We start from the raw sequence: 27,626 nt of genomic DNA on the forward strand, positions 1-27,626 counted from the left end.
ATATGGGGTATATATCATGACATTATGTGATATATATATATAAGGTATGTGTATTGTCACTATTTGATAAATGGGAGGTGCATATGATGACAATATGTGATATTGGAGGTGTAAATAACAATATTGGCTTGATTTATAAAATGGGGAATTTCACATTCCCTCTATGTTAGGAATCAATTACTGCCATTGAAACACATGGACCTGGAAGATTCCCACAATGTTTTAGGGAATGTCTTGATTCCCTGTTTTATAAATAGAGCCCCATATGATATATGATCTGTATATAAAGATGTGATATATAAGGTATATATAGTGACAGGAGATATAAGCAGTGTATATAACAACACATAAATTAAGGTTTATATTATGACATTATGTTAGTTATGGGGTGTATATGATGTCATTATGTAATATATGATCAGGAAGAAATGATGTTATGTACATGCCGATGGATATATATGACAGGTGATACAGTTAGGTCCATAAATTTTTGGACATAGACAACTTTTTTCTAATTTTGGTTCTGTACATTACCACAATAAATTTTAAATGAGACTCAGATGCAGCTGCAGACTTTCAGCTTTAGGTCAGTGGGTTGAACAGAAAGATTGCATCAAAATGTTAGGAACTAAAGGCTTTTTTAACACAATCACTTCATTTCAGGGGCTCAAAAGTAATTGGACAAATTAAAAAGCTGAAAATAAAATGTTCATTTCTAATACTTGGTTGAAAACCTTTTGCTGGAAATGACAGTCTGTAGTCTTGAACTCATGGACATCACCAGACGCTGGGTTTCCTCCTTTGTAATGCTCTGCCAGGCCTTTACTGCAGCGGCTTTCAGTTGCTGTTTGTGGGCCTTTATGTCTGAAGTTCAGTCTTCAACAAGTGAAATGCATTTTAAATTGGGTTCAGATCAAGTGACTGACTTGGCCATTCAAGAGTATTCCACGTCTTTGCTTTAATAAATTCCTGGGTTGCATTAGCTGTATGTTTTGGGTCATTGTCCATCTGTATTATGAAACACCTCCCAATCAATGTGACTGCATTTAGCTGGATTTGAGCAGACAGTATGTCTCTGAACACAAGAATTCATTCGGCTGCTTCTGTCCTGTGTCACATCATGGATAAACACTAGTGTCCCAGTGCCATGGCAGCCATGCATGCCCAAGCCGTCACACTGCCTCCGCCATGTTTTACAGATGATGTGCTATGCTTTGGTTAATGAGCTGTTCCACGCCTTCTCCATACTTTTTTCTTGCCATCATTCTGGTAAAAGTTGATCTTGGTTTCATCTGTCCAAAGAATATTTTTCCTGAACTGTGCTGGCTTTTTTAGATATTTTTTTTAGCAAAGTCCAATCTAGCCTTTCTATTCTTGGGGCTTATGAGTGGCTTGCACCTTGCTGTGCACCCTCTGTATTTACTTTCATGCAGTTAGTACAAGGAGTGATCAATCCCTTAGTGATAAACTGAGAGTTGCTGAGGTAATTACCGAGCCAGGTAAATAGGAGTCAAAAAAAGGGATAAAGAACGTAGCGGCTCTTTACTGTAACCTTATTGTTATAAAGTCTAATTAAATCTTTTATTGGGCTTAATAAAATAATACAAAAAGTACAAACTTAGAAAATACACAGACTTATAAAAAGATGTAATTCTGACAGTTTTAGGCAGAATTATCTAACAATAGTGTTCCAATATATGTTCTCACATATAGTTTGATCCCATGCTTAATAGGTAAAAATATATCCTATATAGTTACAGTCTCTCCCAACATGTTTTGCCCCAGTGGGCTTCCTCGGGATAATGAGACCTTGGTATATTGACCCAAAGTTAATTAGAATAGCATGAGAAACAATGAGAAAATTAGAAAAGCTTGAGATAATCACATGTGATGCAAGGTGTATTTAATTATATGATATGTCCGGTTTATACAATGACATTATGGTATATATGAGGTAAATATGATATCATTATGTAATATATGAGCAGGAAGAAATTATGTGATATATATGATGATGGGTATATATACCAGGTGATATATAAGGTGTATATAATGACTAATTTATGAGGTTCATATAATGACTTTGTAATTTAATAGGTTTATATAATGACATTGTTATATATGAGGTTTATATGATGTAATTATGTAATACATGAGCTGTACATAATGTAATGTAATGACACGTATAGGATGAATGTAATGACATGATATATAAGCAGTATATTATAGTGTAATATATAAAGCAAAGATTCTAACAAATTGCTTTCATTTTGCTCTGTGTCACACAGGAAGAAGGAGGCCCAACAGCCCAATGCAAGGATGCCGCTCACATTAATGTCAGTGGATGGATCTTCCACATACCTAACAATAAACTTGCTGCTTTTCCTGAATCCTCACTATACCGAGAGTCCTGTCTGTTACCTGAATTTTACAGAACAGGAATATTCCTGGACCGGGATGGCTTTGTGTTCAGATATATTTACCAATTTTTGCTGACATCACAACTCCCAATATCCAGCCTGTCAGAGCAGGACTTGATTTGTGAACAAGCTGAAGGGCTTAATCTCCCGGCTGTTACAGAGGTATTTATTGGTCATTAATATGCAGGCGTTGCTTTATAAATGTCGACATTAACCATATTCAGGTAAAACAATGCTTTCTAGATTATGAAAATAGAGGAGAGAAGCATAGGACATTCTGATAGGGCTTTATTGCTGTCTGTTTCTACTGGTGGTCTAGCAGTTGGGTCCTATGGTCTAATTTTGGATATAAATAAATGCGGAGGAATTGAACATTTTACAGTCGTCATATTTGGGATGGGGTAAAGTCTTCCAGTTGGCATGTGTACTTTGATGACAGTTGTCTAAGATGGAATTTCCATGTGCCTGTCTGTGGGAAATGGAAGTGCATAGAAATCTGTACAAAGTAGACAATAAAAAAACTTAAAAAAACATTTTAGTGGTCTTGGTGCAAGGCAACACTGCATTGGTTATGTGTCGGAGTGCCATTGAATTTCTTCAGGACACAGTTAGCATTCATTATTTCCCCTATAAGATTGCAAATTTTCATTTTTTGAGACCAGATCTACCTAACTGGCAGCAGCTTGAATTTTCCCATTCCTTATAACATTAAAAGATTTAAAGAACAGTTGAAGTTATGGGTTAAATAGTAGCAGGCGACATATTTTAGCAATTATTATACCCGGTTGTCATTTATTTAATTGTATTAGTACTAAAGATTCTTTTGCTCCTTACGCTTTCATCCATTATACTGTATGTTGCGTTAACATTTAATACTCTTGTTTGTGAACGTTTGTGTTTGTGTATCTTGGAAATGAGTGATCCAGCAAACGGTTCTTTATTATACTTTCTGAGCAAGGGAAATTTATTTTGGATAAATGCCATCGATCACAAAGCTTTTATCATTAAACCCAAAGTAACCTAACACTACCGATGGCCTTGGTTTTTTTAAAAACCCAGATGTAAAATACTCAGAAAGTTGTTCTTGCCTACACAGTAATGACAGGCAGAGAGTATTGTTGCAGAGATTCTAAAATTTGTCTTCACATGTTTTATGGATCCGCTGACAAAATCGAGGACTGCAATTGCATTTTTTTCTCTTTACTGCTCTGAGATTATAATTATTGGCAGCTCATTTCTAGCACACTGAAATCAATAAGCTGCCAATGTTATGATGAGTAGCATGTAGGTAAAGCCCGGTAAACAACCCCTACACCCATAAAAAGAAAATAGTACGGTATATATATATATATATATATATATATATATATACCTCTTTACAGGTGTCCTTGACTAAATCCCATGACATCACATGCTCTCTTTTTGTAAATGCTTCAAAGAAAGGCTCTTAACCTGATTTATTAAAGCTCATCAAGACTGGAGAGGATTCATTTTATGGGTAAAGCTGGGAGATCCAGCAAACTTGGAATGGATATAGTCCAGGATTTAAAATGTTTGCTAGGAAATAGCTAATTACTTTGAAGAAATCCATTCCAGGTTTTCTGGATCACCCAGCTTCACTGTTGAATGTGTATCCTCTCCAGCCTTGGGGAGCTTTATTAGGCCCATTATGTCATAGCTAGACACCACTCTCTGGCACAGAGTACTGGTTGGTTTTGGGCTGGAGTTAAGGTTTGATACCCTGGGCTCACAGGAAACCGGTTTGAAACTCTTGGTGTTATCTCTCCTGAAAGATAAATGGCAATGAATTGAAAAGCAGAAAATATGCAGGAGTTCTATAGAAGAGGTGAGTAGCCCTAATGTAGGTTTGAGGACTTCTGTGTAAGAGAATACAGGGAACAAAACTGCAGTAGCATTTTCAATAAAACTGGGTTTCCACAGGAATATAATAAAGATCTTGTAAGCCGATGACATAAGTCATTTGCAAAGACGTTTCTATAATGATTTCTGCAATTATGCATAAATTGAACATGATCATCCAGCAACCATCAAGCCTTTATTACATTTCGAGCTGTACGAAAAAGGTCTGTTTGATTTTGTAATTTCTTTTTGCATTTTATTATCCAATCCAATTTTGTAAACCACATTACAAAATTTCAGGCTTTACTGGGATCATGAGAGTTCCATTCACATCATAGATTTGTCACTTATCTCGGTAATGTTTGAATATGACTACCATTGGTTTTCCAACAGACAATAGACAAGCTGAAGGCAGAAAAAGAAGAAAAACTGCATGAGCAAATGGTACCTTACATTCCAGCCAGGGAGAAAACCTCTATAAACTACTGGAAAACATATAAATGTAGCAGCAGGGTATCTGAATGGCCACTGGAAATGTCTTCGTTCAAAGGTATTGATTTATCTTCTCACTCCTGCTTAGGGTTTTTTGATGGTTGCTATAGTTGATTTTGTTCCTTAAAATCACATGCAAATTACTCTTGTTTCTCTTGTTTTCATTAGCGATACAGGACAGAGCCCCTCTTGGACTTTTGGACAATCCTTTACTTGATTCAGAAGAGGAAGTTCATTATTGCTTCTTTCCAGTAGACATTCTGGAGAAATATCCTTCACTGGTTACTGATGATAACTTGCTTTGGTTGTCAGAGAAATTCATATTGATTCAGTGTAGCTGCCCTGAGTTTCGTTTTATAGGTGAGATTATTATGTCAATATTCTTGCATGTTTAAGTTATAATGACATCAGTTTCTTTTTGCTAGACATCTGTTTTTCCTTGTGTTTTTTACAAGTAAATTTTTATTGAGTTTTTACTACAGAGATATAAATTACAGGTACAGTAACCAAAAACATTAAACAACACTGAGAGAACAGAAAGAAAAGGAGAAACAGTCAAAGAAAGCATACAAAGAGGGTAAAAAACAAACAGTAGTTAGATGCACAATACAATTTGGTTGATTATAACAGATCATGTTTACAAAGCATAAGGTGCATACAACAAAAAAATTGTTTCAACACAATATTAAAAAAAAAAACAGAAATTTATCAAGATGTCAGGATACTATGAACATAACCCAATCCAGTAGCAAGTAGGTATTCTTCATGAAAAATATGTGCGTAATCCTGTGTTTTTTCTTGTTTTATACTTATATTTCCCGCAAAATTCTCTTACCTTACTGAATGTTATGATGATTTTTCCTTGAACATAATAGGCTTTTCAAAATTAATTTGAACATTTTACTTTATTCACAAACTCAAAAAAATTACTAAAAAAAAAAGGTGAAATACTTTACTTGATTAGTTAATGGATCACATTGTGTTTCCTTCCAATTTACATTACTGATGGGTTGGAAATTTTGATATTTGTGGCTTTACACAAAGGCATAATGTTGGTAAAGTCTCTGTGTCTCCAAATTTTCATTTGTTTCCTAGAAGGAAAAAGAAATTAAATTGTACGGGAAAGTCCTACTTCTTATTTAAACCACATGTTTTATTTTACTGCCAGTGCTAAGTTCATCTTTTGTTTTGTGAGTTTGAATAAGTAAATATTTTTCTGTTTTTCATTTTAGGAAATTTCTTTCACTATGGGAATTTTTTCCTGCCAGAAAACTTTTCAGCCTTTGAGGTTTTAGAAGCTGAAATTAATTTGCTTGGAATTCCAGGTCTTCTCAAAGCATTGTATAATGAAAAGGCATCCTCAGGTTTGTACAATGTCCTTGTGGGTATGATAGAGATGAAGAATGTTCTTGTGTGTTCGTGCCAGGTTAACCTGAAACCTAATCATTGCCAAGTTTTGTAACCCCCTACATATTCATGTGTTAGTATAATTTTAGTGCCATATGGGTGATTTTTAGTAGCTTAGTTTTGCTAAGAGTAATAAATGCGCTAAACAGATGGAACAAATTGGACGCCTGTGGAAAATTGTTAGTATTTAAACTGTCTTTCATCTCTGTGCATGCCTACACAAATGCAAAAGTACGGTAAGTCAAAGGAATACAGGAAAAAAATGTTTTCTGAGTTTGAAGGAAATGTATGCTAAAAGGAAAACTAAATAGTGATTAACGATTTATAACTTTTAGGAAGTGTTTGCAGCCATTGCATGGACATGCCAATTATGTGTGACCCTAGTAACAGCTTACCAGCTAGTAAAACAGAACACTCCAGCGGAGCAAAGCCTTTCTACATAATGTCTTTGGAACTTTTAGGAAAATACCCCGACTCTGCTTTAGGCCAGCTATATATAGAAAGCAATGTAGATGGCAGTAAGCTGTATATCACTGGCACTGGAACCCTTTTTCAACATGTCAAGTAGGTTCTTTACATTATTTCTGTTCTGTGTTTAAAATTATTTTTATCCTAAACTATTTGAATCAGGTGCAATACAATGATCTTCATTAAACTGATGCTCTGGCTTCTGAAAAGATGCTCATACTACAGATAGCACGTACTGTCAAAATTTGCCATATGCAACATTTTTTGCTAGGAATAGCCAGCAATCTGGGTTTCCCTTGAAAGTGCCGGGACTGCATGAACGCCTTTATACCTTCATGGCAACCTGACCAAGAGATGGCCAAAGATCAGGATACAGAAGAAAACAGAGAATCGGGTAGTGCCTGCAATAAAAGAGCCCCCAATGAAACATTTTATTCAGTTTGGAAAGTTTTGCAGAAGCTGTTTACATTCTGAGAAAGGAAGCTCAGTTTTCTAAACATAGCAATGAAAATGAATATGTCTTAATGAGGAACTAAACCCTGGGGATACTCATGGGCACCACCATATTTTCCTTTCTTTTCTGTATCCTGATCTTTGGCCATCATGATTAGCCAGGCCCTGGTGAAGTAGATGAAGGTGCTGGTATTCCTGGCAACAAAGGCTGCAGTGAATTTTGACAGCTGGCCATCAATCAGGCAGGTAATGCTTATTTCAGAAGCGACATTACCTTTTTCTGCAATAAAGACCTGGCCTTATGCCAAACTTCCAAAGTGGAACTTTAGTTTCAAGGTATCTGACAAAAAGGAAAAACAGAACGAGACTTTTAAGGCATAATATTTCCATCCAACAGTTTAAGATAAAACAATCATTTTATTATACAATACAATATATTACATATAGTTAAAACAATAAAACCATGACAAATATTCCCTTGAAAAAGTCCAACAAGAAAGAATTGTTAAACAATAATGACTTTTTCATGGGAATATTTGTCATGTAATGTATGTATGTAAATGATTGTATTGTATAATAAAATGTTTTATTCTAAGCTGTTGGATGCAGATATTATGACTTAAATGTCCTGTTCTGTTTTTTTTGCCTTTTTGTCAGATATTTATTACCTGCGATGTGGCATTCTCTTAACCTTCCTTGGATTAATAATTGGCAGTTTAGTTCCAAGGTATATGTAAACTCTAACCAAAAGCTTCTTAAATTTGCTTCCTTTTGGTTTGCTCATTAGTCTTTTTGCAAAGTTTTGCTATATCTGCTTGGCGAGTACCACCCAGGAAACAAAAACCTTCTGTGCTCTAAGGCAACATACATGCGTAGGATTTTTGTCACTTGATTATCTGACGTCAGACTAGGCCACTGTTAATTGTTATCATTGAGTATCAGAAGTCGGAAAAACCTGTCCTAGGTGACAATGCTGCTCCTTCGTAGAGAATGTATGTGAGCACTTTTCAGATACATAGATATTTATTAGCTCAAAGAAATTTCTGGTCTTTCAGCTAACAATACAGACACAGATGGTCCATCTGAGTAAGAATATAATCACTGATACAGTTTTATTTTTTATATTAGAAATTGGTTCGGTTCATGTCGCCTTCCTCTGACCAGCAGTGCTTTAGATATCCATGGATTGTGTGCATATCTGGATAAAGGAGACATCGTATACCAGGCAATGAGAGAAGCTTTAAGTGCATATGTAAAATACCGGCTGAATTGGAGCCCTGGAGCTTCATGTAAGTAGAAAGGCTCACTGTTTTTTATTCTGCTCCTAGTTAATTTTTCTAAACCCCCACAAAACATCTGCACATTTTGGTGCGTTAAAACTCGGCTCTATTGAGGATGAGAACTGGGTTTTCATCATCATGAACGGCACTGCATTGTTTTTCAGACATTCCTGTGCATTATCACAACGGGAAAGAATGAATCAGGCCTTATTGGCTTTACAATGGAAAGACTGAAACCTCTTTCTGTAATTTAGTAACTATAGCATGGCTGGTGTGCTGTGATCTGTGGAAGGGTCACCTATGTAGCCTAGAAAGCAGGGGTGTAATTAGTATTTAGTAACCTACTAGTTGCAGTACGGCTAGAAATCTCAGAGACATTGGGCCTGATTTATTAAAGCTCTCCAAGACATGAGAAGAAGGTGATTCAGCCAATCTGTAGTGGATTTGGACCTGGGGCCAACTAATAATTGCACATGATTTTTATGAAATCCATTCCCAGTTGGCTGGATCCCCCATGTTCTCTAATGAAAGTCTACCTTCTGCAGTCTTAGAGCTTTACTAAATCACTTTGTGTTTAGATTTAAAGGTCTGGAAGATTACATAAATATATCAATGATAATGAGCCATTCTGGTTTACAGGCTAAAGATAACAATAACATGAAGTGAAACTTTATAATTAGACTAGTATTGCTCAGATTTGTAGCAAAAATTCTGCACTTATTTATTTCTGTACTTTTTTTCTCAGGTGCAAGTTGGATAGCTGATGTGCAGCAATACTCAGCCGATCAGATAGTCAGAGTCTATGCTAGAAGCTATTGGTATGCCACACATCTGAAAACTCTACTGAAGGTACAACCAAAGACAGACCATGTACAGATAAATTCGTATTAAAAAAGAAAAAGTTTGGCGCACTGCATATTTTTACCAAAAAGTAATTTGCTGAAGTTGTGCAACTGCTATGCATCAAATTAGAACAATGTTTGATTCTGGGGGTAAAAGTTGTATAAAATCCCTTATAAATAGACCCATGTACATATTTTGCTGTAGCTTGCACTTACACAAGGATTTTGGTCAAGGTGGAAGGTAACATGGTATAAATATATATATATATATATATATATATATATATATATATATATATATATATATAAAAGCAGTATTCTGTTTTCCATGAAAATTTATTTTACAGAATATTATAATAGTATATATATAATATATATGTGTGTATATATATATGTATTGTATTTTTTCTCTTTGATCACAATTTTGCCAGCTTTCTCTTGCATGTTGTACATTGTATCAATAATTGATTAAGTGTATCATAATCCCAAACAATTGAAGATCAGGAAATTTATTCATTTGAATAGAGTATTGATTCCCATCTTTTGAACCTTATTGCCACTTTTAAAAGCAGTGATGAGCACTCATTGGGGTCTCCATAGACTTGCATGGAAGCCATTGGCATGCATATAGCGGCCTCTAGTGGACACTTACAGCTTCAGGATTGTGTATACAGGTAGTCCCCGGGTTAGGTACATCCAACAAATGGATGACTCCTACATGCAAACGGGGCTTTGTTTGCAGGATGGAGGCTTACAGGGGTAAAGGGGGCAGTTAGCATAGCTTGCAGAAGAAATTTTTTGCTAAACACAGCTGAGACTGCAAGCTCTTGTAACTCTTTGATGACCAAGACAAACTGCAGTTGTTTCTTCATATCAAAGCACAGCTTGCTCCAGAAGTTAATGAATGTCAAGGCTCCATAAAGGTTTTTTTTTTGCTTTATTTGTGATTAACAGTGAGGATTTTGTACAGTAACTGACTCCACACTGTCTAATAATATGTTGACACAAACATCTGTCCTAATTGCATTTATTAAAATAATATACCTGTTCTGACATACATACAAATTCCACTTAAGAACAAACATACAGTCCCTATCTCGTATGTTACCTGGGGACTACCTGTGTTTAATTGGAAAATGCATGTGTCCAGGTGTGGGTGGGAGTGTGTATATGTGTATATGTAAATATATATATATATATATATATGTATTTACAAGATATTGTATTGAAATATGGCATGGTAAGTCAGATCATTTAATTTTCTGATTCTTCAGTATCCAGAATTTCTTGCCAACTCTAAGAAGACTCGCTGGATCGTCTGTGGCTTTTCCTTGCTAGTAATGGGAGATGGATCCATTTTCAGACATATCCTGAACTTTCTGAGACTTGGCAGACTCCTCCTGCCCTCCAACTTTAAGTGAGTACAAAGTGGTACTTCGGCACTGTTTCTTTAACACTACGAAGAGTCTAGGGCATTACATCCTCTTCCTTTCTTTCTGTAGTCCAGGTTTTAAAAATCATATGCAACAAATGTCTCTCTAACTTGTTTCTAAACTAAACCTAACCTGACATCCCCCTGACCGGTAGAGACCCCCCACAAAGTACATTCATTGGATCAGTGCAATAAAACAATTGCAGAAACCTATCCTAAAAGCCTGTGTCCAGAAACAAACTAAAGCTAAACTGAAAAAGGGACAGAGTTGTAGGCATTTTAGTGACAAGGGTATTTGTAGGCTTTTTGTGGTGGCCATTTTCGACTTGTAAAAGTTTTGTTAACAGGTTTAGTCTAAACATATTCCACACAACTGTACTAGAACACATTACTTGCAACAAAAGAGTGTTGAGTGTATTTGAGGTCCATTGTCACATGCTGGGTTAGTATCTAGACATGACCTAATGTAGTTAGCTAAACTAGCCACTAGAGGGCAAACTTGTACTGAAAATCCACACGTGGCTCAAATATCGGCAGGTTGCTCTCTGTAATGTTTTCTTACTAGTGTAAAGCTGCAGGTAAATCTGCTTATATTTTACTTTCCCTAGTTATTTCCTCATTACTTTTATCAACACAATAATGTAATTTTTAAATATATTTAAAAATACTTTGTTTTTACAACACATTATTTATTCTCAGTGTGATTCTTTGTGATTCTCTATGCAAAGCAGGAGCACCTTGGGTGATAGGAGGTGTTGCATATAGTTCAGAGAACACCACTGATTTCCATACATCATGCTCACATATAATGTTGGAAGCAATAAGCAGTCTGCAACCTTACCACTTATGTGAATTTAGTCTAATTACAGGTAGTCCCCAGGTTACATACGAGATAGGGACGGTAGGTTTGTTCCTAAATTGAATTTGTATGTAGGTTGGAACCGGTACATTTTTTTTAATAAGTGCCATTAGGACAGATGTTTGTCTCAACATATTATTAGGCAGTGTGGTGTCAGTTACTGTATAAAATCCTCACTGTGAGTTATTTGCAAACAAATCAAAAAACAAACTTTATGGAGCCTAGACATTCAATACTTCTGGAGCAAGCTGTGCTTTGATATGCAAAAATAAACAACTGCAGAGTTTGTCTGTCATTAAAGAGCTACAAGAGGCTATAGAAAGAGCTCAGTCTCAGCTGTGTTTAGCAAAAGATTTATTCTGCAAGTCATATCAAGCCTCCATCCTGCACAGGAGCTAGCAGAGAAGCCCTGGTCGTACCTATGAGTCGTCCGTATGTCAGATGTCCTTAACTCGGGGTCTACCTGTATTTAAACAATGTTACTTTGTATCTATCTTCTTGAACATGGTCTATAAACACTGGGCAGAGTGATTTGTTTTTGACAGCATCCTGTACTCTTTGATGAAGTCTTTTTGGACATCTGTAGCACATTCCGTCTCCAATTATTAAAAGTCTTTGTATTGTAAAAATCATTTTTCTAGTGTTTTTTTTAAACCTTATTCCTGGCTTGCCCTGATTAAAAAAATTGTTACCATGCTGCATGTGAATTACCTATCTAGGTAAGATTTCAATTTTGTTGTGTTGCAGAGAATGGAGACTGCTGTGTCAGGAAGTGAATGAGTTTAACATCTCAGCCCTCAAGGAATCTCTGTGTCACTGCCCGGAGTACAGGTATAGAGGTCACAATCACATTGCTTGACATAGGCAAAGATTGCCACCAATAGTTTATAAATAATATTTCTGTAAGCAGTAATGTCTCCTGTAGACATGAGGGGTATCCTGTCGGTGCAGATAGGTCAGAGAGGAAGTAGGAGATTCTGGGAGCACCGGCTGACACATTTTAGAACGGTATGAAGAATGTGCCGTGTTAAGACTGTGTTTATTCTGCAGGTTATGGGTAAGAATGCTTGAATCCACAGAATGTTCACTGGACTCAAAGCATGAGGTGATTCTGTTTCTGATATGTATAACTTTTATATTTAGACTTTGTTTTCTCACACGGAGAGTCTGATTTAATCAAGGCTGGAGAGGATACACTTTCATCAGTGAAGATGGGTGATCCAGCAAAGCTAGAATGGATTTCTTCAAAGTTACTTGGTATTTGCTAGCAAATGTTTTGGATCCTGGGCCAGATCTATTCCAGTGTTCAACCCAGAATTTTTTTGAGCTGGGTGGGAAGAAATTGTAGGTGGGTGGCAGACCCTGTATTGTGACCTATCTTTTAAATAACCATCCAAAAACTGGCAGGTGGTTACTGAAAAGAGCCGGGTGGTGCGTTTAGTAAAACGGGCTGGGGATAACACTGCATTCCAGGTTTGCTAGATCATTCAGCGTCACTGATGAAAGTGTATCCTTTCCAGCCTTGGGAAGCTTTATTAAATCAGGCCCAGTGTGTGGTATAGTCCAATTCATTAAAACGCCTTGCGTGCTCTAAAGCCCAACTGCATTTTCACTCTTACAGTTTGTTCCCTTATATCACCTGCAACACAGTAAAGGAAAGGCCAGTGCCTTGCCAGCATGCTGCAGAAAATGACCCTTCTTCTGTGTAGAAGCAGTAGCCTATCTAGTCATCTATGAAATATTGCACCTTTTCTTACTCTACTGAATTGGAACAGGTATCAAAGAGCAAATCCATGCATTGACAAGAAGCATTTTAAAAGGGGAATGCAGAGTGGCAGATGGTGAACTTCTCCTTTCACTGTCCAATCACAAGGTGGGATAAAGTCAAGGAGAGCTTGGGTTAAATGATCGGGGCTCTCACACTGAGGACATCTAGTGCTAGAAAAGATGTAGTACATTGATAACTGGATTGAAATTAAATGTTGATACAAAATATGGTTTACCCTTTATTAGGCTATTACGTTTTACCTCGGTATTTTTTGGCTGGAGTTCTCCTTTAACCATATAAGAACAGTTAGGTATTTTAAAAAGAAGCAAATACCAAACTGCATATCTAATGCTGTTTAGGCCATTTTAATGTACTGACATTCTTCTTTTAGTTATTTCATGTAAAAAGGAACTTTTGGCTGGCTTGACGTACCGGTTCTGTTCCTTCAAATTGCAGGATATGGGATGGAATACTGTGTGTCAGCAATTAATTCCCCCACATAGTTCAGATGGTAATAGAACAATACAAGGGAGGAGTACCTTGCTTATTCCTGAAAAGAGTCGTCTCCAAAAAGAGAAACGCTTCATCGGCGTTTAGTCAGATTACAACTTCAGAGTGCAAGTGTCCTGGTGGTTTTCTTAGTACCAAATGTTTGAAAGTGGATCAAACCATGGAAGATGAACAGGCAAAGGTCACTGCCTCACCCACTTCAAAATTAATATCTTTGGTCAAAAAGCTGTCTGATTGCAGGGGTATGGACTCTGAACTGCAAGGAAAAGGCCTTCTGAACACGTCTCTAACACTGAGTAGTCAGGTCACAGTGAAAAGTCAGACCCGTGTAGATGAGAAAGCACTGAAAGAACTCAAACTGATACAAACCTCAGTAGGCCCTCCGGTATGGCAAAAAAACAGAAACTGGTCCCATGTGCAGCATGGAGGATACAAAGAAAATATAGCGTGGTCAGTGCATGAACAAGGATCACTCAGAACAAAGATCAATCAGACCTCTGTACTCAAGGATATAATAAATCTGTCAGCTATATCACCTGAGGACAAAATAAAGATGGCTGCTAGACAGAAAGATGAACTTCACAATATTAAAGTGTCACCTTCCTTGTCAAAGAACACAGATAGAGAAATGGAGGAAGACGAAGCGACCTCTGTAGGTGAGCAGATCACTTGGGATTCTTTACTAACAAGAAATGAAACTTTGAGAAACAATTTAGGAATTAGTAGAAAAGGAGTGCAACTGCGTAGTCACAATTTCAGGTAGGGAAACTTTCCAGAGTTTCTGTTTTTTAAAATTAGAAGTGAAAAGCTTTGTTTTTTTTAATTTTAAAGGTTGTGTATAGTTTGCGTTATAAATTCATTACTCATTGACTGATTTTAGTGTAATCCACAAGATCACTTAGATTGTAAGCTCTCGGGCAGGGTCCTCTCCTCCTGTGTCATTGTTTGTATCTGTGTGATGTTTGCAATCTTTATTTAATGTACAGCGCTGCATAATATGTAGAGTGCTGCGTAATATGTGGGTGCTTTATAAATACAGTTTATTAATAATAATAAAGGTTACCATTACCAAACCACATTAGCATGTGAGTTTTCATTGGCATTTATGCAACATCTTGTATAATCTTTTGTATGATCACATAAGTGTAGAAACTTACACCTCTGGGTAGATATAAAAGACACATATTAATACATAATGCAAGCAGATGAAATACCTAATACTGACCTGCTGTGTTAGCCTCTTGCAGACTCCATAAATAGGGATCGATGTGTGAGGGAAGGAAGTGCAATCAGTTCTGAAAAAGCATTCTGAGAGGAGAACGCAGCGTGACTGGGAGATGAACCCATCGCTATGCTGCTTCTCATTTCAATGTTTAGGCAGAAGCTATGACAACCTGGTCTTGGAGGAAGTGTGTTGTATGATCATTCCTCATCAGACTGAGGACATCTAGCAGCAGAAAAAAGTATTGCAGGGAGATCTCTGCATTGCAGCTAAATATTCCTACTTAATGTACAGGGCTGCGTAATATGTTGCCGCTATATAAATACACTAAATAATAAAAATACTATTGCAACACAAGCTTGTTTTGTTATTTCAGCTTTTAATAGTCGATCCGTTTTTAGTTTGCTATTAAGCAAAAGCAGCTTTTATTTTTTTTAAGGAAAAGTTTCATTCAACCTTTTTTCAGATACATAATGCTGTATTTGCATTATAATCCTAAATACAATTCTCGTTATAGATCATGCGTATCGTACCAGGTCACATTTGGAAGGGAAGGAGTTTGCTGATCTCGGTGCCATTCTCTGGGTTCTTCATCACCATCTTATGGCCAACGATGGATCTTCAGCATCTTTTGAGGACCGCATTGTGTATACAACTTAACATGAGCTTATTTATCATGAAGCTATGTCTAAAGGTACGACGGAATACATTTTATTCTGGGTATTTGTCATTCTTTTAAATATTGTGGAGAAAATACAGCTCATCTCCAAACTACCCATTTCCACACTGCAAACAATGTAACAGTTGTGGTGTAATCATAAGCCTCAGGGCTAGTATCGGATGGGAATCTGATGTGTGCACAGCACTGGTCCGTCGTTCATGGATCAATCGTATTACGTTCAATCGCAATACAAGTGAAGGGGAAAAAAGCCTAGCGGGGTGCCGCTCCATTGTTCTCCCCCCTCTCCATAGAGCAGAACAGTGCTGTATATACAGCGCTCGTTCAGTCTTTTGTCGTTGGAAAGGATTGTGAAAGATCCTTTCCAACGACAATTATTAAACGTGTGTATGTAGCCTTAGTCTTAGGAAGTTCTCTCTTTGGTCATTCACTGGTCTACATCTGTCTGGGGAAAAAGGAAAGATAGAAGCAAACAGGATTTTAAAGGGCAAATGTAGTGTGTGTTTATTTAGTGAAACAATTTTATATGGCCCTGACTCTAACAGAGACCAACTGATTCTAATCAAGTACATATTTAAGTGAACATAAAGTGACAATATAAATGCCTATTTGTATAAATTTTTAGTACAAAGTTTTTCATATGTTCAAAGGTATCTCACAATTCCTGACGCATTTCGCCTTATTTGGCTTCCTCAGGGGTTCAATTGAGATCAAGAATCATATATTTGCGATAATATTGTACAATTTAAGTGGGGGACAACTGATTCAGTGCATCTCTGGGGTTTAAGTTTTTCCTCATAAGGTCTGGGGGGAACCCATACTAAGAAGGATGGTATGAGACAGCTACTCAGGATTACTGGTTAGGTTATGTAGGACAAAGGATTCATTTTCCTATTGTAGTGTATCCGAATCTCTTTAACCAGCAGATCTTGTGGATTGGCACTTATTTAGTTGTATTTGTATCCACATAAATAGTTATAGTGATAATACCGGTAGTTATATTGTAATGTTCAGAGCGAACCACGTTGTTCACTAGTAGTGTGCTTTCGTGAAATTTTAGGGGATCTGTTGAAACATATAGTATGTTGGTATCCCAGTTCACTAGTTGTCCAAAAGATGTTGGTTAGTATAATGGTGGTTAGGGGTTAAGCTGCCAGTTCATTGGTGGTTCAGTGTGGTGGTACACTGGGTTAACCGAGAAACGCCAGGCCAGTTCAATGTTTTTTTTTAACCAGGGTTCCTCCAGTGGTTTCTAGGGGTTCCTTGAGCAATGAGTAATTTGCATTTCCCTTATAAGTACACACTTACCCCCATGACTTATTTCGCTATCTGCAAGGGTTCATGCTTCTCACTGATCACTATTGTAAGAAGCATTCTTACCACTCCACAACAATGTACAGAATATTCTTTACATCACCAATCTAAGAAAGCACTGCACTGACCACCACCGACAGGGTGTCCTTTTTAATTTTAACACATCAACTATGTATGCTGTTTACAGTAATGTGCAGGCTGTATGAGCTATAAACAGAGGTGTAACCTATAGCAGGGAGTTACCTGAAAAGAGAAAAATTATTTTATAGGTTCCTCCTCCATGTTGAAAGGCTTTTTCAGATACTTGTGACCTTTTCTTACAAATCTGTTGTCTTTTTGTTTTATTGCAGATCTTGTTTTCTGTAAGGTAAACATGTCGCATGAAGAAGTTTTTTTATGCTAGCAAATGCCACTCCTTTCTCTCCGGGGTTATCTTGGACTCCCTAAAACAGAAGGACCCCAAATCCATTACTGTGTGGCCAGTCTTGTGAGTATGCTGTGGGTAAGCATCATGCTGGAATAAAAAGCACATTGCAGTAACTAGAAATGGATGTCAGAAAGGGTTTTCTGCAATATCTCCGCCAGCATTTCATAAGTGATATGGATAGCTTTAAAGACAAAATACTCCCATGTATACAGCACTTTCTGACCAAGGAGAGGTTGAAGAGTTTCTGCTGTACAAACATTTTTTTTGCCTGTTCTTGTGATCCTTGCCCTGGCAAATGATTGACAGCAACAATATCGCATGTAGGCTTTAGAAAGTGGGAGATCAGAATCCATCATGTTTATTAGGTGCACAAGTTTGCCTTACTTCTTTTTTTATAAATCAACTGCACCTACTGACTAAGGTATGCTACAGACTTCAAGCTCTGTTTTAACGGTTGTGTGCTACAGCCTTTCATTTGTCATTTAAATCTAAAAGTTCTTACAACCCTTACATTGGGGTCTCCTTGAACTTGCATGGCGGCCATTGGCATGCATATAGCGGCCTCTAGTGGACGCTTACAGCGCCAGGATTGTGTATACAGGTAGTCCCCCGATTAGGGACATCCAACATACGGACGACTCCTACATACGAAGGGGCTTTGTTTGCAGGATTGAGGCTTGGAGGTAGCGGTTTGCCTAACTTGCAGAGGAAATCTTTTACTAAACACAGCTGAGACTGAGCTCTTCTGCAAGATCTTGTAACTCTTTAATGACCAAGACAGACTCTGCAGTTGTTTCTTTTTGCATATCAAAGCACAGCTTGCTCCAAATGTTAATGAATGTCTAGGCTCCAATAAATTTTTCTTTTGCTTTGTTTGTGATTACCTCACTATGAGGATTTTATACAGTAACTCACACCATGCTGCCTAATAATATGTTGAGACAAACATCTGTCCTAATTGCATATATTAAAACAATGTACCTGTTCCGATCTCCATACAGATTCAAGAACAAACCTACAGTCCCTATCTCATATGTAACTTGGAGGACTACCTGTATATGCTTCTTTGCAGGCTTATCAGATTCCAGCCAGCCAGCCAGTTTGTAGATGATTTATTTACCCTGGATATGTCCAAAAATAGGGAGAGCACAAAGGAGACATTACTGTGTTGGTTAGAGGTATGTGAATTCTTTCAATTTCACATATTTGCAGTGTGGTGACTCATTGGAAACGTTTTATATAGTGCCAAAATATTGTGCAGTGCTTTACAGGGACCATTCATAAGATTTGCACATAATTTGTAGATGTAGCCTTTATAGAATCATCTTCACATACTTAGTGGCCCTAAAACAGCATGATTAGCTGTCATTAGGCCTTGTAGTCTGTGCCAGGTAATAACTTGTTGTTTTAGTAGACACTATGTCCTACGCATGCATAGTGGGCGATCATAGATACATTTAATTTTTTTGGGGAGGTGTAATAAGCAATATGAATCTTTCCAAGGTGATGCATAAACTGTTGATTCAGCAGCTGGTCTTGTTTTTGGTGTATATGAGAACCATATTTGCATCAATAATTCCCTGTCTCAAAATAATTTATGTAGGATCGGAAGTGTATGAAAATCAGAGGCAATTAGCCTTGTATAATCACCGGATGGGGATGGGACAAATGTTCATGATTGCCTCAAACTGCAATGCGGTATAGCAAACCCCACGCCCCATTTTCCATACTGGATCAACATATGGGTGGTCAGAGAGGAAATGTCAGTTGGCAGTGGGAACACATGGCCCATCCCCTTTCCATTGGTAACCGGAGGCCTTGCCGACAGGTAAGAGGTCAATGGCATCAGTGGTTTGCTTTCCTGGAACATAAGAAGAGACTGCACTGATCCCACGTCACTGCCTTAGCTTAGTTATATTTTGGCATTGTAACTATGCAGCAACATCAGATGCAGAGTGATCACCACTACACTAAGTAACCCCCTAGCATTTTCTAGAAGGAACCCAGTTTAGGAAAGTTTAGTTTACACTGTGCATTGTGGTTTCTGTGTGCAAAAAGGAGTCCAATGCATATACCTCCAAGAGGACAAAAATATTTTACTAGTAATAATATTGTACAAAATGCCCCAAGGGGATAGGATGTCCTCTTTCCATATATGTATGTTAAACCTATTGCTTTGCTTTTCAGATTACTCTGCCATATGCCAAGAAATTCAGCCAGTGCATTACTGTATTGCTACAGAAGCAATATCACAAGCCATCCTCCTGCATATTAAAAAGATTCCTGAGCTAACGTAACAGTTAAGTTGGGTTAATGTTTTTCATTTCAATATGATGTCCAATGAATGTTAAGATCTGTAAAGACCATCAACTTTAGGTATAGACTGGTCCTGTTTACAAGAGGTTAGCTTTCAAAATTGCTTAATAATTTCCTTGTGCCATTGATGATCTTTGCATGTAATAAATAGCACTGTTTTTTGTTAACATTTATTTGCAGGAAATGGAGCCAAATTAACATGATTCCGTCATGAAAAGTTTTTGTGTAGGGTTAAATTAGGAACAAGGTGCTGGAATATATTATACCCCATTGCACTCTGGCTGTAGTACACATATACTAACTTTTAGTAGGGACAGTACACATTTTACCTAGGTACTAACAATTGGTATCTGCTTACAATATATCTCCTGAGCTCCTTTGGAGACAAAAATGAAAGCAGAAATATACAAGAGCCTGCATGTAACCTTTATTGATTAGGGCTTCCGTTTTGGGTACAAGATTGCAGGGCACTCTGAGCATCTGGCTGCAGAGTTATCTCTTTTTTTCCTAAGCCTCACAGAACAAAAGTCAGATGTGGAACCTGGAGTCCAAGTTTGCAGCTCCAATTAAAGATTTGCACATCTCTTATGATTTTTGAGTATTGAAGTGCTTTTGAAGATAGCTGAAGATACATTCCACATGTTCTGTCAGTTTACACCCCCCCCCCATCTTTATTAATTGGAATTGAGGGAAGATCATTGGTCTGAGGACTTGTTCCAGGACCCATTGAACAGCAATTTCAACAAATGAAGCAACAGTTGCCTTCAACAATTTTATGTTCTTACTCCACAGATTTTCTTTTGAACAAATATTTTCTTGCTCTTTGTAAAACCCAACCTTCCCTTAAATGTAATGCTGTCTGTTAAAGAAAAACTTAAAATGCATGCAAATCCTGACCCTCAAGCTTTGGTTCAACACACACATTGGAATTTAGGAAGGGTTAGTAAATAATCCACAATTGCATATCTGCAAGAACTGAAATAAATCTGTTTATTCAGATTTAAGTATTATCTCCAGTAAATAAATTATTTCTAGTTTGGGAAAAACTATTACAAAATAAGACACTCATCAAATTCCAGTTCAACATGAAAAATGACATAAATTGTTATTTAAATACAAATCTTGCAAATGTCTTATTCAATAAATTTTACAAACTTTGCAGCTTAACAGGAAAACATCACCATGCAATAGAGCACAGTGTCTGCTGGTATATTAAACTATATACAGGAATAGAGAAATATTACACATTAACAAGTCACTAACAGGGCTGTTAGAACATAGAAACGTAGTTTGGATACAGGGGCAGAACCGCAGTTCAAATCAGGTGAATCCCAGATAAATGAAAACCTGTTCATACCTACAAAATAAGAAAAAGGGTCATTGTAAGACTTCTATACATAATAAATAGATGAAAACAGATCACATATTCTAAATGTCAAGTAATTAACATTTAACTGTTTGCAAAGTTATTAGGACTAGTCTGTAAACAAGGGATCTGGGTATACACATAAACATACAACTGCAACACATATGTAGGATAAAACATTTACACGTCAGTCCTGTGTGACACACACACACACACACAAATAATTCTCTCTCCATACAAGTCAATGGAATTCTAAAAGAAGCTAAAAGTCTACTGTTCCCTGCATGATCTTAGGAAGTATCAAACTAATGTACAAACTATCTGCATTTGCTTAATAAAACCTAATTCTGAAGTTAGTGTCCTTTGTTCCTTAAACTGACTTTCTCAGTTATGTGTAAACTTAAACATTGTTAGAAGCTAATTTTGCCTAAATACAGGATCCATGGGTATACTTACTTAAATCTGTGTGCTTTGGGTATTTAATTTGCTATAGAAGCTTCCTCTAATAAAGACCAGTCACTGCTGTTCTCTCTTCTTGAGCATGGTGGCAGCTCATGAATCCGCACGTCATGTATGTGGGTGAACATACTGGGTCCCTCCCAAGCTCTGTTCTTTGCAAAGGCTATATGCAGCACAGTGATAAGGTCACTACTGTTTGCATTACCAACTTTTACATTTATGATTGGGATATTTATGTTCCAAATTTTCTGTTTATTTCAGAAACATTTACCATCTCTGTACTCAAACTAAAGTTTTCCCCTGTTGACCCCAATCACCCCCCAAAGCTTGCTTTCCTCACTACAAACCAAAGTCCGTGTGAGGACAGCAAAACAACCACATAACCTTCCATTAGGCCCTTACTTACTATATTGCAGTTGATGCCATTAGGTTCCAATGATCCATAAATTCCTATATTTCAATCTACTCACTGCTACACAAACATCATTTCTTTTGCGTTTGCATCTTCTACCAGCAGCACACATACAAGATTCAATTATAGTAACAGACAACAGAAGAGGACACCATAAGAAAAAAGCAGAAAAGCAGAACTTACTGGAATACGGGGATTAGGAAGAAGATCAGACAATGGTGGAAGGACTTAGGGAAATGTGGCTTTGATTCTGAGGAGAGAAGCAGCTATTAGTGAGGAGTTAGACTTTAGCACCTGAAAATAAAAGTGTTGTGTTCAGATGGAAGGTTAGGAATGGTCAGCAACAATCTTTTTATATGGTTACATGGTGGCAGCAGGGAATGAGAATGATATTAAAACAACAGTATTAAAAAGACATACCCACAACATGATTCACTATTAAAAAAGTGAACTTTCATTACATCCTCCATCTATAGTAATATTCCATCATTTCATTTGGTATTGATTTTCAGAGGTAATAATAGCAGATTGTACTATCTAGAGGGGGCAGGTGGAGGAAAATTCCCTGTTTATGATATAGATTTGGGAATAAAAATACCATTTCTGTGTTTGCAGATGACACCAAACTATGTAATGCAATTAAGTCCATACAGGATGTCTATAATCTACAAGCAGACCTGGATGTACTGTTTGATTGGGCAGGCAAGTGGCAAATGACATTTAATATAGATAAATGTAAAATGATGCATTTGGGAGCTAACAACATACATGCTTCATACTGTCTAGAGGGAATTTATTTGGGGGAGTCAGAAATGGAAAAGGATCTGGGGCTTTTTACCGCATTAAGAGCCTTGTGATACCGAATTGCTACTTGTAAGTGATTTGATAGTAAGACCGATATCAGTTTGAAAGGCTGCCCGCAGCACACCCACATACCACATTGAAAATACTCCATACGAGAAGACAACATTTTATCTTCCCCTGCTGGTTCATTGTCAATTACTTCTACTAAGTACGTCCAAACTGATATCGGTCTTACTATATACTTGCCCTTCAAAAGCCTGGCTTTCCTTCCCTCCCTTTTTCTCTTCCTCCCACAGATACACAATATGTAATCACAGGCTGGGCAAATAGGAGTCCACTCCTCTTTGATTATCCATTGGGGCTATTCCTTCGGGTGGAACAAACTATGTCTCATAGGATTTTATATTTGGGATATGTTTACTTCCCTAATGGTTGAACTTGATGGACTTATGTCTTTTTTCAACCTGACCTACTATGTATGTAACATGTACCTCTGGACTTTATCTAAAAGTGGCCACAGATGGTCATAGGTGTTATTGGGCTATTACAAACCTATCTGTTGTTGTGCAATGCATGTTATGCATTAACAAAATAATAAATTCCCCCCAATTGTTTTTCTTGTTGTGGTAGCTTATTCATTTAAATGGACTGTCCTAAAGTGTATATAGTGTGCTAGGATGGACAGGTGTGATTCCACCCTTAAGCTTCAGGTCACAAGGACGGTCTAAGCTGCAGGAAAACAAAGAATGTGCAGGTACTGAAAAGAGAACTGCAGCTAGTGTCTGGTTTAAACCTCCATGCCCTAGCATGTGGGATCTGGTGTAAAAACTTCAGGAAAATGTTGGACCGATGTAACACAAAGCCACACTTGGTGACGTGAAAATGGAGCTAAAGATCTCTAAATCATGTATATTACAACAATACAAAATAAGAAAGTACTTACTGCAGAAATGTATTGTCTGTTGAGGAACTTTGCCTTTTCCATCACTGGGGAGATGACGCCAGAACTGTTCCGCCTCTCTGGAAAGGTGTATTGTGCTGAGGCGTCACAGGGAGAGGCAGCATCTTCTGACAGATTATCCTGGGGAATGCCAGAGACGCAGCCGCTATCTGATCCACTAGAGCCACCTCCGGACATGCACTGCGAAGACTCTGAACTCTCTGTAGCTGGAATTAAACAGAATGTCATAAGCTCCATGTTTTTCTTACAAGGTACATAATGGAAGTCATAGTGCTACACCTACTCATAGAGGGCTGGCTGCAGCTTGTCTCATTCTCCAGCTCATCTTCTTCTAGGCAGCTGCTGGTTTCAAAGGGCCTGTTGGCAGAAAGAACTCCAGGCAGAAGGGTCTGGTTTACATACATGTGCAAATTTAACGGTCCCAACAATGAAGCAGAAGAGGGTCCACAGGCAGAAGGCACAGAATTACAAGTGATAGGTGCCTGGGTCCTTTTATATGGGTCTGAGTGGTCAAACAAAGACACAGCGATGGAGGCTCGAGTTCTGGCACCTATAAAACAACAAGCAGAGACAAATTACTTCTTGTTATTGCACAAGTTAAGTCACAGAAATAATACGCAGACTACTGTATCTAAGTATATACAAACTCTATTTTCCCCTACAGAAGTTGTGCAGGGTTGCTAAATAAGACTGCACAGTCCAATAGGCACCAGAGGTTGACAATGCTGCCCAGTGCACATTGGTATGGAACACATCTAGTTAAATTTCCCCCATCGCCCCCGCTTTCAATCACAGGGACATGTGTGATGAGGGGTCATTATAATTAACCCCCATAACGTTCTAATTCTGTTACATTTTTTGCATAGAAATTTTTTTACATTGTAGGCCTATAATTCTTAGGCATACCTCACTGAAATATGTCCATAACTTTAAATAAAAAAAAAAACAAAACACAAAAAAAAAAAAAATTAAAAAATAGTTAAACATATAACTGTACAGTAGCATGTATAATTATATATATATATATATATATATATATATATATATATTATATCAAGATTTCTTTGTATTAGACTTCATACAGCTATTTTGTATTGAATCCAATACAAAATTATTTGAATTTCCCGCCGATCCTCCCGCCCACACCGACGTCACCGGGAAACCCCGAAGATCATCTCTGCAGTCGCCGGGAGAAGATTGAAGGAGGAAAATGTGTCCAGAAGAGCTGCAGGGACCAGCAGGACGCCGTGGGAAGACAACAGACTAAGGTAAGTGTTTTTTTTTTTTTAATGTTTTAAACTGTATTTAAATAAAGTGCCTTGTTACGCAGCTCTGTACATTAAATAGGGGTTGCAAAGGGCAGCTAGTGGGGGAAGTAGCAAATAGAAGGGGGATATGGAATAGTGGGTATGTAGCAAGGGTTTAGGAGACAGAAAATACGTTTTAAAGGCTCCTTTGTGCAAAAAGTAGGAGCAAGCCAAGCAGGACAAGAATATTTTTTCTATCAGGTCAGAAAGGTAAGTGGAACAAGAGCTGTGGAGGGATTTTGAAGGCAAAGCACAGGAGCGTCAATTTAATTATAAGATGAACTAAAAACCAAGTGTGGCTACTACTATTGTGCATCTTTTTTTGTCTTCTCAGACTTGGCATGCGTGTGAAAGAGATATTGTAGGAATATCAAGTCTTACCTCTGCCTTTCATGATGTAATCGATAGCTCGGTTGTTTATTGCTGCGTCGCTTGGCTTTATGTCCAAGAATGGTTTGTTGCCAACACCCATAGAGACCATTTCCTGCATGCGGATCTCTGTGTGCAATAAGAATCTAATTAGATATTCTAATCTTTCACAATTAATTTATAGCCAAAATATATTTATGTTCTTGTCACTGAGAATCGATTATTATAGGAAGTTGTTTCCATGGTTTTAAAGATGCAGCAGGTCACAGAGATCCAGCATAGCTCTTGGTCTGTTCTAATAGTTTCTTGTATTAACTGCATTTTTTTTTTTGTACAGCCACTGAAGTGGATTTGTACTCTTGTTTTGTTCCCCTAATATTGCTACTTTTATACTACATACCTTTATTCCTGGTAGCTTGTTGCCAAAGGATTTTAGCAATGTCAGAGGTCCAGGCTTGCTTGACTTCAATGCTGCTCGCTTGTAGAACGTGCGTGTCGTTGGATTTACGCCGCCTGAACCAGATTTCAAAACGCAGCCCGCTGTCTCCAGAATTCTCTGTCAAGCCGATATCTGCTGTCTGTCAACCAGAAAAACTGCCATTAACAGCAAGATCCAAATTACAGACAAAAAAAAAGCCTTGCAAAAATAACAGACTCAAATAACGTCTGGAGCCGAGCAAGAACTTGAACTAAAAGTAAAACTATAAAAATAGCATTGCATTGCGTTCTGCCCGTTCTTTTGTATCTTTTCACAAGTACTAAAATATTTCATGGCCTTCTACAAGCTGACCCTGGTCTGAGAATTCCATGCATGTGCAATTCAGGCCCCTACCAGATATTTCTATTAATGTTCTTATATTGATTTATTCAAAATAACTTGTATCCTCACTGTGAGGGATGGAATGTTCTCATAAACCAACGTCGCTGTAAGGCGCTGGAAACTAAATCTTTGATTGGAATGGCTATTGTTATTTTATGGCTTTATGGTTCACTCACTTTAAATGACCTTTTGTAGATATACACATCTAGGCCACCTTCGATTCTCTTGGGTTTGCTGAACAGGATGAGATCCTCGAACAGGAAGACGTGTCTCTGGCACTTCTTACGCCCGAGCCACACGGTAAACTCGTCCTGCCTCACCAGCTGACCCTGCTCCTTCAGGTTTACCTGTTATCAAACAAACAAAAAACAATAGTGAATGTCAGTAAAAATATAAAAAATTGGAGAAAATCTCTAGATGCTAAATTTTATCAAAGAGGGGCACAGATTCCAACCCTCAGAGCAATTTATAACTAACGTAACCAAGGTGCGCCTGGCCAGGGAAATCTGCAAATTATACAGCTAATATATAGGAGGACTATCGTGCCTGCAAATATTCTGGCAAATTCTGGTAAGACATTCTTGAGATTCAGACAATGCAGAACGGTGACCAGACTTTCCTTTCCTAGAGTAAAGTAACACAACTTGGTCACCGTACCTTCATTAACATGCTGATAAAGCTGGAGCAGGAAAACAATGATGGATCATCCCTCATGTAGAAATGCTAATAGTCGTAACCATGCAAGCATTCTTGCCTGCTGCTGTTCCCTTTCCCAGAGAGTGATCAATTGCTTTTGCTTATTCTATATAAAAACGACTAAATTACCTTCTACATTATACTTTCTTTTATCTGCCTGATATTTGGCATTTGGATAACTCAAACTATTGACCCCCCCTACTATCCAACTCACAATGCCCCATGTTGACTTACATCACAGTCCCGTATGGCATCCATGGCTAGAAGGTCATTGCCATGACGCAGCTGGAATTTAACCATTTCCTCAGCAGCCCGCAGATACACCAGCTCCTGTTCCTGAGCCTCTCCGCACTCCTTGATCAGATCCTTCAGGAGCAAGGCATATTTGCTCATACGTTGGATCGGTTTCAGCAGATAAGAAGCAAGGTCCATCTTGTCCCCCAGCTGACGCTGTTTATTCTGCACAGGACCATAAAGAGAAGGTAACAAATTAGCATCACAGCTAGAGATACAGCAAATACAAAGCCATATCTGGATATTTAATGCTCTTACTTTGAAAAATATATTCCCGTGGCTGGCAAGTAACAAATCTGACCTTGGCTTATTCTTGCTGTACAAGGCATACATCCCAAACTGGTCTTTCTATGGGAGGAAAAGAATATAAAATAGTTATTAAAATCCAG

General features: G+C 37.7%; 2 protein-coding genes across 3 annotated transcripts in view; one reads left to right on the plus strand and one right to left on the minus strand.

Moving 5' to 3' along the window:
- Positions 1 to 1,771: 1,771 nt before the first annotated feature.
- Positions 1,772 to 17,537, plus strand: KCTD19 (potassium channel tetramerization domain containing 19). Its single transcript, XM_072422708.1, is given in 13 exon segments — positions 1,772 to 1,813; positions 2,289 to 2,582; positions 4,674 to 4,830; positions 4,941 to 5,132; positions 6,005 to 6,136; positions 6,515 to 6,743; positions 8,229 to 8,389; positions 9,126 to 9,229; positions 10,497 to 10,639; positions 12,261 to 12,344; positions 13,738 to 14,550; positions 17,194 to 17,206; positions 17,393 to 17,537. Coding segments are annotated over 13 exon segments (2,469 nt in total). The 3' UTR covers positions 17,498 to 17,537.
- A 3,185-nt stretch (positions 17,538 to 20,722) lies between these two features.
- PLEKHG4 (pleckstrin homology and RhoGEF domain containing G4) overlaps positions 20,723 to 27,626 on the minus strand; it is a 70,763-nt gene continuing 63,859 nt past the window's right edge. The window contains exons 16-24 of one of the 2 annotated variants that reach the window (XM_072422482.1): positions 27,496 to 27,585; positions 27,178 to 27,402; positions 26,424 to 26,594; positions 25,828 to 26,005; positions 25,440 to 25,556; positions 24,035 to 24,301; positions 23,734 to 23,957; positions 22,170 to 22,236; positions 20,723 to 21,106 (exon numbers count right to left, since the gene is read on the minus strand). In XM_072422482.1, coding sequence (XP_072278583.1) covers positions 22,195 to 22,236; positions 23,734 to 23,957; positions 24,035 to 24,301; positions 25,440 to 25,556; positions 25,828 to 26,005; positions 26,424 to 26,594; positions 27,178 to 27,402; positions 27,496 to 27,585 — 1,314 coding nt within the window. In that variant the 3' untranslated portion in view covers positions 20,723 to 21,106; positions 22,170 to 22,194. The remainder of the gene's footprint in view (positions 21,107 to 22,169; positions 22,237 to 23,733; positions 23,958 to 24,034; positions 24,302 to 25,439; positions 25,557 to 25,827; positions 26,006 to 26,423; positions 26,595 to 27,177; positions 27,403 to 27,495; positions 27,586 to 27,626) is intronic. The other variant, XM_072422483.1, reaches the window with a different exon arrangement.

Source organism: Pyxicephalus adspersus, chromosome 9, assembly GCF_032062135.1.
Source record: "Pyxicephalus adspersus chromosome 9, UCB_Pads_2.0, whole genome shotgun sequence".
In the NCBI taxonomy this organism is placed as follows: domain Eukaryota; kingdom Metazoa; phylum Chordata; class Amphibia; order Anura; family Pyxicephalidae; genus Pyxicephalus; species Pyxicephalus adspersus.